The sequence below is a fragment of the Plectropomus leopardus genome, chromosome 21 (genome assembly GCF_026936395.1).
Source record: "Plectropomus leopardus strain MGB_pleo_1.0 chromosome 21, ASM2693639v1, whole genome shotgun sequence".
NCBI classification, from domain to species: Eukaryota; Metazoa; Chordata; class Actinopteri; order Perciformes; family Serranidae; genus Plectropomus; species Plectropomus leopardus.
Genome location: NC_142196.1, coordinates 25,178,066 through 25,196,970, shown reverse-complemented (window position 1 = coordinate 25,196,970; position 18,905 = coordinate 25,178,066). Strand labels below are relative to the sequence as shown.

Here is an 18,905-nt window from a genome sequence, read left to right as displayed (position 1 = left end):
AATGATCCTGTGGTTAAAAAATGTTATCTTACTGCTATTTGCTGACTCTTCTGTCCTCTCCTCCAGCTGGCCATGACTCACCCCAGTCATCACCTCAATTTCGGTATGAATCCCGATCATGCCCGCAACTCCCTCTCCAACTGTGGCATCCGCCAGCCGAAGTACGGAGACCGGAAAGTCCACCACATGTACATGAGGAAGAAAGGTGGGTCATTTCTGCCTCTGTATCCCTGTCTTTGTTCCTGTCCTTACTGTGAAGTGACCGCACCGTCTCATTTGTTCTCTCACCTCTTCTCCTCGCCGGCACTTTGTTCCCAGGAATCAACACGTTGATTAACATCATGTCTCGTCTGGGGCAGGATGACCCCTCCCCCTCCAGGTAGGCTGCCCGCAGGCACATATCTGTTCATGCTATCACTGACCACAGGAGCAATCAAAGGGACGATCCGTGTGATTAATATACCCGGCAGGCCTGCTGACAAGAAAATTAACTTAAACTGTGAAAGGAAGGAATATCACAGGGGAAATGAAATGAGCTAATTTTAAGGGCAACGGCTACTTATTATTGAATGTGAGCTGCTGTTATTCTCACAGTGCTGATTAGGCGAGCCGCTGTGTACGTGTGCTTGTATATGTGTGTTTGCCACAATTTGTAAGGTCATGAAAACCTGGAAAAGTGATGGATAGGCAAACAGTAATTACCAAGACCTGGAAAAGTTTTGAAAACTAAATAAACCCTGATATATTCGGAAAAGTCATGGAAATCTTTTTCACAAACATGTATAATAACACATGCTGTGTTCAAGGACCGGAGGGAAATTTGACAATCCAGCGGTAATTTCAGTTTTTACAGTTTCTGGCTGTAAGAAATGGTGTCATTTTGGAAGAAAACAGGCCTTCCAAACCCGCAGGCTCATGAGTTTGGAAGACATGTTTTCTTAAAAAAAAGCCTAAATGTTTTCTCTAAAACTCTACATTTTTTTTACTCAGCTTGTTTTGTTTAGGGTCCACTTTTGCAAAATGACAGGAGGCCGGCGGCCAGTCACAGCAGCCCAATACATGTTTCTAAGATAAGACATTTCGGGGATTTTAAGACATTTCTAGGATTTAAGATGTTTCTAGGACATTTCAGGATTTCTAGGATTTGAGGACTTTTCTGGGATTTAAGGACATTTCTGGGATTTAGGACGTGTCTAGGATTTAGGACATCTCAATGATTTTAGACCATTTATAGGATTTTAAGACATTTCTTGGAATTGCGGATGTTTCTAGGATTTTAGGGCGTTTCTAGGACTTTAAGACATTGCTTGGATTTTAGGACATTAGGGGCCTTGCTTGGACCTCTGTCGGGGTGTGGTGGATCCTCTCCTGGCATTTTAAAAAAAAAAAGTTATGATCAAGCTCTATTTTGATGCTGTTTTATGCACTCTGGCACCTTATGTATACTATGCAATTTATCATATATGTGGATTAGAAATGATTGGGGTGCAGATTTTTCCCACATAGGCTGAGTGTCATTGATGTCTTTAAAATTTCCCTCAAAGTCTTGCAGATGGATAGGTTAAAATGTGTATGAGAAGTCTTGTTTCTCGCTACATTTTCAGCTGTCAAACTCTACTCTCCACCCCTCTAGGATCAATCACAACGAGAGACTGGAGTTCCTGGGTGATGCTGTTGTCGAGTTCCTCACCAGGTGAGAAAAGCGCTCGCACATCTTTGATAGACACAACCACTAATTGAAGCTGACTACAACACCATCGGCCTTTATTTTCCCCCGCGCTCCTCTCTCACCCTCACTCTCATTGTCCACATCTATCTGCATCTGTCACAGCCGCACTCTTCTCCATACTTTCCACTCATTCAAGACAGTGATTTACTGGTAATTGGAACTGGGATGTAATCCACCCCCCCTTACCCTCTTTTAACGGCCTGAAATTCTCCATGACAACTTGCAATTAGCTGTCTGGAATCGCTGTCTGGAATGCTGACGGTGTTATTGACTCCCAGGTGAGTGCGGACGTTGCTGCCCGGCACTTACCTAAGCTCAGTGCTAATTATATGTAGCTATTATTAATCTCACACACTACCCGGCACGCTGGAGCCCACACTGTACCTCAAGCCTCTGAGTGGATACATGAGAATATAAGAAAAAAGCTCTTTCTCTCTCGCCACGGGGTTTAGTACTTACACACATAAGTTGCAGAAAGGAAGAATAGATTTTTATCTTACTTCCATTTGCCCAGAAGCATATCTCCTACTACCGAAATCTAATCCGTAACCCTCGATGCTAACGCTTCCACAACAGTGAACATTCAGGAGCAGGATTAAACCTTAATGGGAACTGACTCTGGGTTACACAGGACACTGCCTCGGCTCCTTATGCAGCGAGAGCAGAGTTACAAAGAAGGTGGTTAGCCTCTGTTTCTCTGGATATCTCTGGGCATGTTTTGCCACTTTTCCCCTCCTTCCTCCTCCCTCTCTCTTCCCCTGCCTTCCTTCTTTGATTGTTAGCGTCTGACGAGACATGCTTGGCCTGCGCTCTGGCCCTCTGAATTATTTATCAGCCTCTTGTCCAGTTAAATGGCTACAGCAGATCCAGCCAACTGCCTTGTGCACCTCCAGCGCACGCTGCCCTTGGAGGCTATCTTGTGCCTCTGCTGTCCAGCCAACAGAATATTTTGCACATTTGAATAGCCCCCAACACAGGGAGTTAGTGTTGAACAGAGGGGGGTCACGGCATGATTTTTTTAAAAAGGGTCAGCAGATGATGTAAAAAAAATAAGTCCACTTGCAATATTTGTGATGCGTCTTATGAGCAAGCAAATATTTCATTAGGGTGAGCTCTTAAAGTTTAGGTGAGTTTTTAAATTAGTAATGATTGTTTATGATAAGGACCTGAAAAGACTAACTAGACATTTTCACTGGAATGACATTAAAGGTATAGTTCAGATATTTTGAAGTGGGGTTGTGTGGGTTTATTATTCATAGTCGGTGTATTACCTACAGTAGATGGTGGTCAGCACGCTCCCCAGTTTGGAGACGCAGGCAGGAGTACACAGACAAGCAAACCAATGCACTGCTCCGTCCACAGCAGTACTTTGCGTCTGTGCTCTGGTGCTTCCACCAGCTTTTTTAACCCTTTGAAACCAAGGTAAATTGACTTGATTTGTTGCCAAAACATGGGAAAAAGGCAGTGAGCAACAAATGAAGAGATGACCCAAAAATTAGTAAGAAAGTAGGAAAAATGTTATTAAAAACATAAGAAAATTACCTGAAAACTAGAAGGAAAAAAAGATAAAAACAGTAATTTAGCTTTGGGGAAAAAAAAGAAATGACCCCCAAAGTTCTCTAAAATAAGTATAAATACATAATCAAGGTAATTAACTGTAAATATAGCTTTTTTCTTGACATTTTCCCCTGGCTTTTTAAAAATAATTCTCTAAATCTTCTAATTTCTTTCAATTTCTGGAATATTTTTGTTAAAGTTGCTCGTTTCCTTTTCCTCTAAATTTATAAAAGAAATCACACCAATTTTTTTCACAGTTTGAAGTTTTAAATACATTAAGAAAAGTGGTCGCTTCAGGTTTCAAAGGGTAAAACTCTGAACATACAGACTACCATCTACTGTAGGTAACACACTTACTGTGGATAAGCACTCATACAACCCCACGTAAAACAGATCCAAACTGTCTCATTAAGTCTGAGTGAACACCACTCTTATTTTGGATTTTTTTAGCCATGAAGTTTGAGAAGCGCTGCTGCAGAACATGTGAGGAAAAGGCACATGAGAAATGGATTACAGATGAGCTTCAGAGTTACTGAGTGGAAAAAGCTCCACTTTTTTTGTTCACTTAATGACCCTTTGATGTGCTGCACGGTCAGTGGGGTCGATAGTTCACCGCATGAACATTTTTTTCTTTGTCAGTAAACGATCTCTAAAAGGATGAGCTTCTGATTAATACAAACATTTTTTTGTTTTTGCACCTGATGAATGCTGCACAGCCCAGTTTAGCTGGTGAGAGTGACTGACACTTTTGCCAGCAAACCAGGAGTCTCCAGTCTAATTATTTTTTATTACACTAAGTGGCCTTTATTAATTCCAAGTGCTTTGTTTTCACACTAAGATCACAATACCCTGACAAATAGACCTCTCGTGAATTTGGAAAACAGAACGCCACCTGCTTTCCTCTCTTTGCATTGATTAGAAATGACTGAATTAAATGGCCTGTTTTAATTCAAATGAAATCAAATGATACGCCGCGGTTAGAGAGACGCTGGACCGTAATGAAAATGGAACCTGCTCGCCTGGAACCCAGCTGTGGAACCACTGAAGCGTCTGCGGCCATCGCTGGGTTCCAACACGGGCCTGGAAAGGCTGGAAATCTCTGGAAAATTAATCATTTGGTCTTGACAAAATTGGAAAATGCAGGATGAGGCAAAAGAAACAAACAAATCTATTCTTTTTTTAATCTGGCCATACATTTTAGAAAAGTGGACACCCACTTGTTATTACACATTTTCATTTTGGTTTCATGTTTCTCTCAGTTTTGCTGTTATTTCATGAAGCCATGTCTTTGTATTCTGACAAAAAATTAAAGGAATACGTCGTCCAATTTGCTTTATTTCTGGGCTCCTCTTCTCAAGCTTTAAATAACAGTCAGGGTGTCCCATTTCACAATTCCATCATCTCTCATGAATTGTACTTTTTGTGTGAATAAAATTGAACTGAACTGTAAATTATAACAAAACATCGGTTTACAGACTGATGACGGGGAAGTGAAAGAAAAGTGAAACTTATCAATGCTCAAAGCTGCTCTCCATAAAAAAAAAAAAAAAAGAATTCAAGAGATAAAAGACAGAAGTAACCACCGTAAAACTTTCAATGTACCACAAATTGAAAAAAAAAAATAGTAAAAGGTGACAAGAAATTTACTTAAAAAATGGCTGTGGGGAGATTATAAGTTTTATTTAAAAAAAAATGTCCAAAAAACTATACTCATAATTCGTATAAGTATGTTTTTTATAATTCTGCTACAGAAAATTTTATTTTTACTTGTTTTTATTTGATCACTTTTAAAGGTGTTTTTGTTTTTTGACTTTTGTTATTATTATTATTATTATTATTATTATTATTATTATTATTATTATTATTATTGTGATTGCTGTCTTATTTTCAGGTAATTCTCTGGTAACGTTTTACATATTTCTTGCTAATTTTTGGGCTATTTCTTGGTGGTTATTGCTCACTGCCTTCTTCCAATATGTAGAAATTAAGCCACTATGTTCAGGATTCAAACCGTTCTACTTCATTTTAATTTCTCTGTCCACAGTGTCCACTTGTACTACCTTTTCCCGAATTTGGAGGAGGGCGGCCTGGCCACCTACAGAACAGCCATCGTGCAGAACCAGCACTTAGCCATGCTAGCAAAGGTAAACTTATAACAAGTCTTCCCTCTGCAGGTCAAAGCAGCGAAAGGTGTGCGCGCTGACAGGAGGACATGTTTGAGACAGTGTTATTGTTTCTGTCTTGCCGTTATGACTTTGCTTCTTTGTAAGGGGGCACTGGGGAAAAGAGTAATTTTGTCTTGCTGCCATAGCTACTCTTTTTTTTTTGCCCCCTCAGGTTTGTAATTGGAGTTAAAAGGTTGTTGTTTTGGAGGACTAGACTAGTGCGGCTGGGGTCCCTGTGGGCCCCTAGAGGTCTTCCTGAAACACTCTCCAGTTCCTGTTATCGCTAGGCCCCCTTGCTTCCCTCCTTCTCTCTCTCGCTGGCAGCGTTGTACAGCCAAGCCGCACTCACTGGCACGTTTGTAAAGAACACAACAATAATCGTCCCGTGATGTGGAGAAAGCAATTAAAAACTTCAATCTTTCATGTTGCTCCCTGCTGAATACAAAGATGCAGCCGCCCGAATCTGCATTAGTGCTGTGTAGCAGTTTGGCTTGTTTCAATTTGCCGCTCGCGGTAAAGTGAGTGTGATACAGTGTTCGACGTTGCCAAGTTGTTTACCAGGCTCCTCTAAAGCCGTCTGCTCAAGAACACTCGCAATTATCTTTCAAAAAATATCTTCAGCGAGCAACGGCACAATCCGCCACTTCACTTGGAAGGCTTAAAAGTCAGAACGGGTTCCCTGTGAGTTGGAGTATTTATGAATTGTGATTTAATTTGTGTGTGCAATCACGGGGGGTGGGATACCACCAACAGTTATCAGCCATAATTAAATAGCACCCTGACTGTGTTTTGCTGGGTATTCGTCTGTGGTGCACTGCCAGTAAAACCAAGTTGGGCTACTTTTGACGTGGCTCAAAGGAATAGTTGCAGAAAGTTTGACTGACCCACACTTTCAAACATCAAAACACTTCTTTACATTAACTTGAAACTAAGCATTTTATTAGTATTGTTATTATTATTTATGGCTTTTTTATGAGACAAAAGCTTATAACAATGCAATGCAAATAAATGTAAGATCACAATGTAGAATCAACGCAAAAGAAAAAAAAGTATTTCAACTGAAATACAACTTTTCCACTTCAAGCACATTCTCTCTGTGAAGTTCACATTTCAAATAAAACCATCAAGGACATCAGCATTGATTGTCAGCTTAAAAGGCATATTTCTTCCATGCTTTAACAAGAAATGATTGCACATGCCATTCTTTACAACAAAAACTATGACCCCAGAGTACTCACCGAAGTCCAGTAGCTGTTACAGCGACATCCTTTGCTCGCTGAGTCATGTTCATTCTCCATGCTCTCTCCCTCGCCTTCATACCAAGCCTGTATTCTTGACTAAATGTCTCCATTCTAAGGGCATTTAAGTACAACTTTAACTGAAAACTAGGTCTGAAAACACTTTTTAGTCAACTGAAATAAAAAAAAAAACTAGAAGTTTGGAAAAAAACAAACAGAAGCTAACTTTAACTATATTGTGTACTTATGCTGCCTTCACATGCTCCTCAGAAATATTGTATTTATCATATTTATGAGTTACGAGCACATGAACATCCCTCCACATTCGTAATTATGAATCTGGAAATTTCAGTGATGCCCAGCTTGCAGAGTTGTGATGTTTCAAGGCAGCAGATAGACTAGAATTGATTGAATAGCTACCATTTACGTTTAATAGTTGTACAAATTAGTATATGCATCTATTAGCTGTAGCAAGCAAGCAATCTTAAACCTTTAAAGCATGCCAGGCGAGCATTTGCAAGCATTTTAAACTTTAAAGCAGCTACCTTCTGTTGTAGTTACCTCTGCAACACCCTGAGCCCTCATTCACAGAGACAACAGGAGCAAAAAGCCAACTAGCTTTAAGGAAATATTGGCCAATATAATTTTCATTATCTGTCTTTACCCACTTATACACATTTCTAAGGGTTACTTATAAAAAATCTCATTGTGTACATATTTTTTGAAAGCACAAACATTATGTCTTTGCAATATCGATATTGAGGTTTGGTCAAAAATATTGGGATGTTTAATTTTCTCTGTATTGCCAAATGTCAAAATTGAGTTTTAAGAGGAGATTTAAAAGAGGTGACTGAGTTTTTACACTTTATATCCTCAGGCTCAGAGTTTGGCTGAGAGCTCGAGCGGCAAAAGCTCGCTCACCTTTAGTGTCAAGTCCAGATTTTGGAACCATTAGTAGCTTCGTTAGAGGATCTCAGGCAGTGATCAGGCTCATAGGGGATTAACAGATTACAGATAAAGGCAGGAGTCTGACCATTCACGGCTTAATACAAGCAGTAAAATCGTAAAATCAATTCTAAAACTCAAAGGTTACCAGTGAAGGACAGCAAGGATCGGTCTAATGTGATCTCGCCCCCAACAGATACCCTTGTAATAATAATAACAATAACAATAACAATAACAATAATAATAATAACAATAATAATAATAATAATGAAGAATTTAAAAAGCACAATAAAGAATAATAATGAAAAAAAAACAGTCATAATGATAAAGAAAACGAAACTCACCCTGAAACTAATTAAAACTAAACTGGAATGAGCAAACTCATTGTAACTAACCAAAAACAAGCTGAATTGAATGTTAAACTAAAAGAAATAAAAATAAAAACTAATGAAAAATACAAAACCAGAATAGCTTTGTGTTCCTCTCGAGTGCAGATTATCGGAGGCATCTCCTGATGCAATCTGAATTATTTCTCAAAGTCTTTTACTGTGTTAATTTGGCAGCTGTTTTTAGATATCCAATTAGCCAAAGCATTAGTTACCCTCTAACTTACAGGTTTTGATATTTACCCACAACACTACACTGCTGTGTTGTGGAACAGAGATGAATTTCTTCTGTGTTAATTTGCAAATCGCGCTCATTACTTTTGGGGGGGGGGGGTCGTAAAAAAAAGAAACTTTCAGCCTAAAAGTCCATCACTGCCATAAGAAAATAATGCATAGTTGCGTTATTTAGAATTTCAGGGTCTCTAAAGGTCCTTCAGAAGTCTTAAAAGTGTCTTCAGTCCATTTAAATAAATATTAGGCCTTAAAAATCATTAAATAGTCTTAAATTTAAATTTCTGAGATCAGTATCAGGTTTATTGCCAAGAACGTTTTTATTTACAAAGAATTTGAGTTGTTTTTTGGTGCATAAATAACATACAGTAAACATAAAGAGTAAATAAAAGTAGAGCAAGTACTGCAATAAATACTATAGAAAAGTTAAAAGTATGATGAAGGTTATTTAGAATTACTATAACATGAAAAATATTTGCAGTATAGCTGTTTCAGAATAAAAATCATATGCAAAAATAATTAGTCAGGGTGATGTGCAAAATTTCTCAGTAGAATAATTACCACAAACCTAATCTAAAATCTAATGTAAATTATCCATCTTGTATTTTATTTATTTATTTTAGTCAAAATGAGTGACACTCTTCTGCACGGGAGTTTCTTATAAATGTTAAAACCAGCACAAAGGCTGTCTCTTTACTTTTGCAATTACCTGTTCATAAAATGAAGATTAACCTGACTCACTCTAATAACCATATTCCTACATTCAATCTACTTCTGCACAGGTCCACTATTAACCTTCATACTCGTGCAGTGCTTGAAGAGCAGAAAGATAATTTATTTAAAAACCAGTCTTAAGTTTGGTTCAAATAATCTTGAAAGAGTCTTAAAAAAAAATTGACTGTCTGATTTCCTGAGTTTTATTTAAGATGTTAAATAATTCAAAAATGAATGCTCTTGTTTTGACAGCACTATTATTTCAATGTATTATATCATTAAACTAATCATTTATACTTCTTTATCAGCAAGTGTTCCTGAAGCTGCAGCTCTATCACAACAACAAAAAAAAACCCCAAAAGCCTGAAAATATTAAAAGATGTAGAAACTTTTGGAGAGGCGATAGGGACAGAAGAATAACAAAGAACCACTTCATTAATCCCAGTGGGAAATTACAGCCTTACAACTGCTACATCACATAAGCCACAAAACAAATGACATAAAGACACTTGAGGAGGTGCTGCAGCAAAGACACACAATTCAATAAATAAAAAGCCATAATAGATAATAAACAAACTCATAGAATAAAGTAAAGCCTGAAAAATATAGAGGAAACTAAACATAAGGACCATTTTCTTCCATAACTGTATTTATTGTCTTTTTTAAAGAATAAAGTAAAATGATACATCACAATTAACTCCGACACCCATACATGTAAAAACCCATGTAAAACAGCACAAACTAATGAATGATAGTGAGAATAAGAGGGAGAGAAAGGTACAGTACACGTTCATATATAGTACACATTAGGTCACAATAATATTACATAGTCTTTCTTTTTCGTCCTCCCTACTCGGCCACTACTATATCATTTGTAAATGTCCGTCGGTATTCACATGCCAAGAGCATTTTATAAAAAGATTTTACCTTTGGAAAATATGATATATTATTATATATATATTTAGTACTGATTACCTACATACCTTTATAAATAATGTGTATACATTAAAATAAATGAATTTGGACTGTTTTTTGACTCTGTATTAAATGTAATGAACACAGTAGTAATGCTCAATAATACACTGCACAGTTGTAGATAATATGTGTATTGTGTGGATTCAGCTTGTATACGCTTGTATACATTAAATATGTGTGCACATGTAGAAACACACACAGGTAGAGCTATGCCAGTGACATAATATGACAGCATCGCAGCGGTACAATAGGACATTATTTTAATAATAACACACATTCAGAGGCTCAGTAATAGCTTCATATTAACTTTTCAATCTTGAAGACTGACTGTGCACTTCAAACTTTAAAGCTGCTCTTCACCATTATGTATCTATATGAAGTGCTAATGTATGTTACTCGAAAAATGGGATACTGGTGAAAGAATGAAGGTCCCCACTGCACTATTTCACAATTTATTTTGGGATTATGTAGCATGTCTGTGTGTGTGCCAGTGTAATATTGTGCGTGCGTGAATATTTTCCTCCTGTGCCGGCTTATAGTGCATCATGCCACAGCTGGACAACACATGGGCGCATCTGTCAGTGCCATGAAGTAGAACCTTTTCCAGCAAGGGCGAGGCAATCTCTTTCATTTCCCTCGAGTTTTTTGGCCTTTTTTTCTCTCCCTCCCTTGCCTTCCCTTGTTTTCCACGGAGAGCCTATGAAAATGCTCAATACCAAAAAATGCTATTACCTTTTTCAAGAGGCTATTACTGAGGTGTCGGTGGCAGAGCACTGATATGAATGTGTTTGTCTTTTACAGAAACTGGAGTTAGATCGCTTCATGCTCTACGCTCACGGACCAGATCTGTGCCGGGAGTCGGACCTGCGACACGCCATGGCCAACTGCTTCGAGGCTCTTATCGGTGAGACTCACACGAGGCAACTAAAAAGAAGCAAGGATGATGGTTGAGCGGGAGAACCAAAAACAGACATGAGTGAACTAAATATGTAAATCTATTCCCTGAAAGGATAGATTTACATATACTGAAAACAAATACTGTCTCTCCGCTCTTATAAACACAACACAAAATTAGGAGGGGGTTTAAAACTCTAGTGTTTGTGGAGTGCTGCTTTGCTGGACTTTGCAGCAGCACGTGAAAATGCCTCTATGCTTAAATGTGCTTATTTCACCTGCTAACTTCAGGTGCTTCAATAAAAATGTATCAGTTAATAGTTTGACCTTTTAAAATTAGTACAAAAGTAACAAGAAAATTACCAAAGGAAGACAGAAAGAAAGTGGAAAAACAGAGAAGAAAAGACCCATGGAGTGCTGAAAAAATGTGTAGTAATTTTAGATATTTTTCTTTAGCACAATTTTAAACATATAATTATTATTATCACAAATATAATTGTCTGAATATTTTCCCATTGAAAAAAAACTGTAATTATCCTCCCCTCTTTTTAAAACTACTTTAAGGTAGCAATTTCTTGCAATTTGTTGGACATTTCTTGCCAAGTTGGTCATTGTCTTTTCCCTCCATACTTTCAAAAAACATCAAACCAATCTGCTCAGTTTTCAAAGGGTCAAATAGCTTGTGAAGGGCGTCTGAACACAGCACAAGAAAACTGATGACAGGCCAGGGTTTAAAGCAGGCATGTCAAACTGGTCCACAGGGGGGCCGGTGTGGCTGCAGGTTTTTGTGCCAACCAACCAAGAGCACACAGTTTGACCAATCAACTGTCTGAAGACGGAGATCAGTTGATTAAATGAGTCAAGTCTGGTGTGCTGCTACTTGGTTGGAAACAAAACCTGCAGCCACACCGGCCCCCCTGTGGACCGGTTTGACATGCCTGGTTTAAAGGGTTAAAGGTCCCATATTGAAAAGGATCAGATGTCCATGTTTGTTTTTATTATAAAGCAGGTATAGGTGCTATATAAATTCTGTTTATCAAAGTATCAAAATGCTCAAACCACTGAGAATAGTTCATAATCAGAAATGCTATGAAAGCTACAGTTATGAGTAATTTAAATTACCAAAATCAGAATCAGAACTGGGTTTTAATGCCAAGTGCATTTACACATTTCACACACAAGGAATTTGCCTTGTTGTGGTTTTTTTTTTCAGGTTATTTTCTTGTTGTTTGTGTTTTTTACTTTTCTTCTATTGAATTTTTTAAGGTCAACTTCTTGTACCTTTTCAACTTATTTGGCTAATTTTGGGCAAAGTTTTGTTATGTTGCTCAATGCTCCTTCCCCATGTTTTGAGAGAAATCAAACCACTTTGCTTAGGTTGCTAAAACAATAGACAGATGGTGAATTTAGGTGTTTTCAAGCAGACGATATGAGATCAGTAGTTTTTTGAACAGTAAAGCATGTAAACATGTTCAAGTATCAACGTGAAAATAAGATTAATATGGGATCTTTAATTGGGGTCTCTGTGTGTGTTAAGCTGTGTAAATAGCTGCAGTGGATCTCCCATTAGACTCTGGAAACATTACACAGCTTTATTGATCTCAGGAGATGTGGTTTGACCTCTGGCTGGACAGGCAATCCCCAGAGCGCCGCGTTCCTTCACCCACACCAAACACATACACAAGCTTCGCTATTCATCTTCACCAGCAGTTCGCTGATAGAGTTTGTGCAGCGATTAGGAGCCGGCGCTTAAAACCACACACACCAGAAATCATGTCAGGGACCGTGTCGCTCCCTCCATCCAACCCCATGGGCAGCGCAACGCTAAGCCTCGCTCCCGGAGAGCTGCAGAGTCGGCAGCTTTCCTCATCTTATCACCATCTTGATTGAACCAGTTCAGCCATCTCTGCGCTCCCCTGATGATAGATACAGAAAGTGGGTGGCTTTAAAGAGATCTTCCTCGCCCCCCTCCTCCTCCTCTGCACCAAAACAGCAGTGCGCAAAGAGTGGCGGGGAAAGTGCTGACTGGCACCATGGCCCCCTGTCGGCCCTGGGGCCCTCGTACTTGTTACGGGTTCATTATCGGCAGAGACGAAGTCATAATCTATTCTGTCCCGTGGCTGTCGCCGCCTCATTGCTGCACACATCCGAGCAAGGCAGCAGGGCCATGACACCGGGCGCCTCCCGTTTCTCCCCTCCCCTTCTTTTCTCGTCTTCTATCTCAACTTAATAAAAGTGATGAATAAACAGGGACGCTGTTGTAAAGGAACCTGTGAGAAAACCGCAGTCAGAGAGCACCCTGTGGTGATGGGTGTTCAAAAATATCACTCCTCCTCCTCCGATCGCACCGCAAACACACACACTGAGGGGCAAAACATGCACACACACACACACACACACACACACCGATTCAAGCCACACAAAGTCGCTTGCATTGTGAAATCTGTCTGATGTTGCGTCTTTTCTTTCACTGAGACTTTTGTCATCTTCATTGCAGTTTTTTTTTTTAGCTCAAAGGCCTCCTTTAAGACCTTGTCGTTGAGCAGTCTTTCTGTCTCCACCCTCCCCGTCTCTGACTTACTCTTTATGTCCCTTTGCGTCTCTCTCTGTTCCCCCCCTGTGATCTAGAGTTTGGGTGTTATTAGGTGAAAGATGTGCCACGCATATGATGACTCATCATGTCACTCTGTCATCTCCCTCCCTCCCAAACTCTCTCACCGAGTAGAGCTCTCCTCGCAACTCGCATGTGCCGTAGGATACGGAGGGCCTCTCACAAACGCTGTCATTTCATCCTCACACATTTTTCCATCTGACACAGACGTCAAACCACCACTTTCCCAAAAGCAGCAGGCACCACATCAACAGACATGCACTTGCAGTCTTGTCGCTGCCTTGTTGTCTGAGAGTAGCATCACTTTTTTTTTTTTTTTTTTCTATTTTAACACACCTTTTTTCCTTCCAGCGTGCACACGCTTCAAATTCAAATTCACCAAAGGCTGTGATGGAATATGACACGCTCATAATATTTCCAAGGCCCTGGCAGATAGCTCTAACAGCTTACTATGCATGTTTTCTGACCTTTGTTTTATTTGTTTCTCTGCCACACTGACCATTGAACCTGGGCTTTGTTGGAAATGGCAGATAATCTCCTGCTTTGCATGGGCAAAGCTTTTCCCTCCATGGAGCCGAGAATGTGTCTATCTCCTAACCCTGAGGCAGGGCCATTCTCTAGCTCGAGACAGAGAGAGAAAAGAAAGGGAGGGAGTCGGCAGAGAGAGGGAAGAATGGAGGGAGAGCGGTAGAGGAATGGAAAAAGCAAAGGCATCTGCAATGCAAATGGGTGCCCTGCAACCCTGAATAATTCAAAGTGTTGAATGGAAATCTTGCTTTTCTGATCCCCTGTCATTAACTTCTGCCGGAGTGGGCCATTCTCATTTGGGCTCTTTTGGCCTGCGCACCTCCCATTCTGTAGCGCCCCCTCCCTCCCCTTCTCTCACCCTCTCCCTCTGTACTTTTGCTCTTGCCCACTTTACCTCTCCGTCTTTAGAAACCGCTCTCTCCCTCCGCTTATTCATAGAAACTCTGCACGCCTGTTGCCCTCCCGTTTCCCTCTCAGGTCCTCTTCACTGATAAGCCACGTCGCTTCCTTCCTTGCGAACTGTTTGAAAAGAATTGAGAGAAGAAGAAAAGCGGCCCCACTCTGTTTTTATGGCCCTAATTTCCTTGTACAGTTGATCTGTGGATTATACGCTGCCAGCAGCCATGGGGGATACAGATGGTGAACCTTTGTGAGGGGCCCTCTCTAAGCTCTTCCTATTAAAAGAACGGAGAGAAAGGATTATCTCTCACTTGCTGAATATCAGATTCATACACAATGCAGCCGGTGTGTTCATTGAGCGAATGCTGCTCCCTTTGTTAATTGCCGCAGTGGTAGCAGTGGTGGAGTTTGTGCGCCCTCTTTTTTTTGTTTCTCAGTCTAACCCCCCCCGCTCCAAGCTTCATTTTTTGAAAAGTAAGATGTTTGATGTTACAATGCACTCAGCTTGCCTTTGTCACCGCTCTGGTGAAAATTCTATTTTAATGTTTTGGTTTACTTTTTTCTTCTTTTTTTTTTTTTTGTTTTTTTCTTTAATGTGTTGCTTTCTGTGTCCGTCTGCTGCTTCAGCCCCCATTGAGCCGAGAGGGAGCGGCTTAATATATTATTTGATGGATTAGAGCCTGAGCGTTTTTGAATAATTCATTCTAGGTTATTAATGTGACTGTCAGCCGCTGGTGTTTCATATGCCCCTGACTCTGGGTTTTTATTGGTCACTGAAAGCCCACAGACATTGGAATTCTATTCCCAAACATAACACTGTACAGTCGGCATGGCTGTCTGCATTAGACTCGTGACTGATGCGGAGATTCATTAGCGGCCGGCCTTCTCTGGCCATGACTGATATCCTCTACGCAGCAGCGGGTGAAAACTTGGTTAGAGTTTGTACAATTTGTTCTCTCCGACTTGTATCAGATTTGTGTGTTGAGGTTTTTCATCTATTCGTTTTGGGTTGGGCTCCATTTGGCTCAGGTTCCATTTTTTGGTCCCAATTTAAAGAAAGAAAATAGAAGATTGCCTGTTTAAGGCGGGAATATCGCTGCGTTATGTCACCTCGTCTTTGTGTATTTACGGTACAATTGTGGAATTTGGCTTCGGCTGTATGAATAAATGACTTTATTTTGAATCAAAAATCAAAACATATTAGAAACAATCAAACCAAAAGTAGTGTCAGAAAACGAGTAAGAGAAATAAAGCTTATATGTACCTACCCCTTGCTCATTTTTGTCCTTAAACTCACATATTATTTCAACTAATTTATAGAAACAACCATCCCGGGTTTACTTTCCACCCAAATGAAAAAAATAAATAAATGTCTATCCCAGGTTTATTTACAATCAAGATATCTCGCAGTGTTACAAAATAAAAAGAAACAAACTTAACACAGTCTCTCCTCATACATATACCTGCCAAAAATGCATTTTTTGTATATTTTATAAAATTGATTTATTTTCTTGCTTTGTTTCATGCCGCCTTTGTTTGGTTTCTCTTGGTTATGAAGTGACCAGTTATCCCAATAGTGAATAGGATATTCGAGTATAAATGCACTGAACTTTGACTTCTAAATAGGGGCAGTTCATCCCAGAATTGAAAGTAGATATTTTTCCTCTCACCTGTAGTGCTATTAATCTATCTAGATTGTTTCTGTTAGAGTTGCCGTCTGTTGGAGACTTCGGCTGTAAAGATGTCGCTCGGCTTGTGGGGCTCAAAGTGCCAAAAAATACTTTTGAAAAACTTGCAATGTCTCTCTCCAGAAATCGTGACCCAGTCACTCCGTATAATCCACAGACCTTTCTGTTAGCAGTTCCTTGTAGGAACTATTTTTCTTTATTCAGAAGTACAACCACCAACCGAATCACTGCACAAAAGGAAGCAGGTGTTTACTGTTAGCTTCCCACCATAAAGTTTTGCATCTTGCACTGGCATGAACACGAGCCTCTTGTCTGTGAGTTGATGTGTGCTTCCTTCTGTGCTGTGATACGGTTGGCGGGTGACGTTTGGTCAAAAGAAAATAGTCCCTGCATGAAACTGGTCACAGCAAGGTATTTAAACCTTTGAACTCTGAACAAATTTTTGTTATTTATTTCAAAAACACGGTGAAATAAAGGCAGTGAGTAACGTGAGATGTTCCACAATTTCTTTTTTAAATGTCTAGGGAAAAAAAGAAAAAAGCAAGGTAAAAACTATATTTGTAATTGTCATAATTAAATATTTTAATATTTAATTTAATTTAATATTTTGTTTTTTTTTTCTGGGCATTTCCTTTTTTATTTTATAATTTTTTAAATTTCACTTTTTTTTTTTTTTTTTCTATTTTTTGGGTAATTTCCTTGTACTTTTTACAAATTTCTTGCTAATATTTGTATCATTTCTTCCTTCATTGCTTATGTTTTTGAAAGAAATCAAGACGATATGCTCAGGTTTCAGGTTACAATTATAGGCTAAAATTATATACATTTACATATACATATATGTTTAATGAGGGATGTGATAAAAGATCAGTCACATTTCCCTGGAAGTTTAAGAAGGGCCTCCAAATCCAGTGTCCCCATCACAGTGTCAGTGATTCCTCATGTGCATATTTTGGGCAGGTTTACCTCGTAGGCCTCCTTTATTGTACTCTGGCTTCACTTGCAGCTCCGACAACTCAGTGTGTTGAATGCGCCAGAGCTCTGAGACTGCAGAGTGATTTGGCCCGGGCATGATGTTACTGCGAGATGAGCTGCGGAGAGATGCTAGCATATAATTGCCAGTGGAGTTGGCTGGGCGTCTTTGTGAGCTGTGTATTCAGGGCGTCAGCTGCAACTTTGCAGGCTGACGGGGTGGACTGTGAAGCACAGATCTCCGTTTTATGATTGCGGCAAGTTGTGCGATTGATTGGATCGCTTTGGGGCACACTTTTTGCACGGACAGCCGCCTTGTCAAGAGCGCTCTCGCTAGAATTAACTGCATATCTTGGTTTCTTCATCCACGGACCCTTTGATTGACACCAAAGGTGTTGCTTTGAGATTTTTAATACCTTTTTAAATCCCTTGAGGCTCTCGTGGTTTCTCCCTTCCTCCCTGCTCACCCTCCACCTTCTCCTTCCTCTTGGAAGAAGTTTTGAAAATCTAATAAGAAGAAAAAACTTTGAGTTTCAATGACTTTGAGGCCTTCATTTGGTGTACTCTCCAAATCTGCTGGGTCATCAAAACCTGAAGAAAACTGCCTCCCAGCTCCACCCACGCACCCCCAGCTTCCGTGTTCACACACATGAATGCATTATGAGTGATAGTTGAAAGACGTTCAAAACATGGTCCTATGAGGGAGTTCCTATCCTCCCACAGCTGGTCTCCAGAGGAAACATCTGCTGCGTAGCCGCGTCTAGAACTGAGGTCCACATTATGGTAAAACCACAAATCTCAGTGCTGATGCTTAGTGGAAAACATCCTGCAAAGAACCGCTCCCCTCTCCAGAGCCCTCTGCGGTCAGCCTCAGTGAGACGCTCACACCGACATGCCAAGATTATAGAGGTCTTGCTTACCGATACACATCTGCAAAGGGGTGTAGCGGCCTGCGGTGTGTGTGTGTGTGTGTGTGTGTGTGCACTTCAAGAGGACTTTAGATTTATAGATGTTGATTTATGGGTCTGTAGTGTTTCGATATTTGAATGGTCCTAAGCAGAATGTCAGTCTGTCCGGCCTTGATGCAGTTCGGAAAATCGTATGCCCATCGGCCACTGTGGTGTTTGTGCCCCTTTCATTATGATGATGATTTGTTTATATTTTTAAATTAAAAATATTAAAAATTAAAAATGCTGTCGTGAAAGAACAAAAAAGTCACGATATTAGTAGGCCTATTTATTTCAACAGAGGTAAATAAGAAAAAGAAAAATAAACATTTCCATTTCAAACAACCTTTGCATTTGAATGCACAATGAAGTCCCATTCATTGGTATGAAGTGCTGCTGGAAAATGCCGTTCAGTTATTCTGAGCACCAAACGTTTGGAGTAGCAGAGGCTAGTCTGGGCACCCTGCGCGACTCTCTTCAGCTTTCAGAATAATAACTACACGAAAGAAACCCACACAAATTTAAGAAAAGTAATATTCTCACACCCACTTTCCTTATTAAACAGAAGTGCAGCTGTACAGCTTTTGAATTTAACTTTCTCTCAGTGACAGACGACTGGCGAGGCTTAATTTTCTCATCCTAAAACACAATTCATTCAAACTCGACAGAAACAAAATAAAACTCACCCAAACCGTCTTAGTTATTCTTTCCAGCAATCTAGTAAGTATCCACTGTTCCAATAGTCTCCAACTCTGGTTTGGTTGAAATAAATCCTTAATTCACCAAGTTAGATGTAAAAAATCTGCTCTCTCTGCCTGCTGGCTGTTTACAGTCCTGAAACTTCTCCCTCCACCAGTAATGTCTTTCAGCTCAGCTGCATGCCCACCAGTAGAGACCGGAGACTGAGCTCTGGTGGTGTGTGCTGT

The 18,905-nt window shown here is 39.8% G+C and overlaps 1 protein-coding gene across 1 annotated transcript in view; it reads left to right on the top strand.

Moving 5' to 3' along the window:
* drosha (drosha ribonuclease III) overlaps window positions 1-18,905 on the top strand; it is a 117,519-nt gene that overhangs the window by 45,603 nt on the left and 53,011 nt on the right. The window contains exons 18-22 of the mRNA XM_042510485.2: window positions 67-205; window positions 319-379; window positions 1,634-1,693; window positions 5,331-5,430; window positions 10,742-10,844. Of these exons, the coding sequence (XP_042366419.1) occupies window positions 67-205; window positions 319-379; window positions 1,634-1,693; window positions 5,331-5,430; window positions 10,742-10,844 (463 nt within the window). The remainder of the gene's footprint in view (window positions 1-66; window positions 206-318; window positions 380-1,633; window positions 1,694-5,330; window positions 5,431-10,741; window positions 10,845-18,905) is intronic.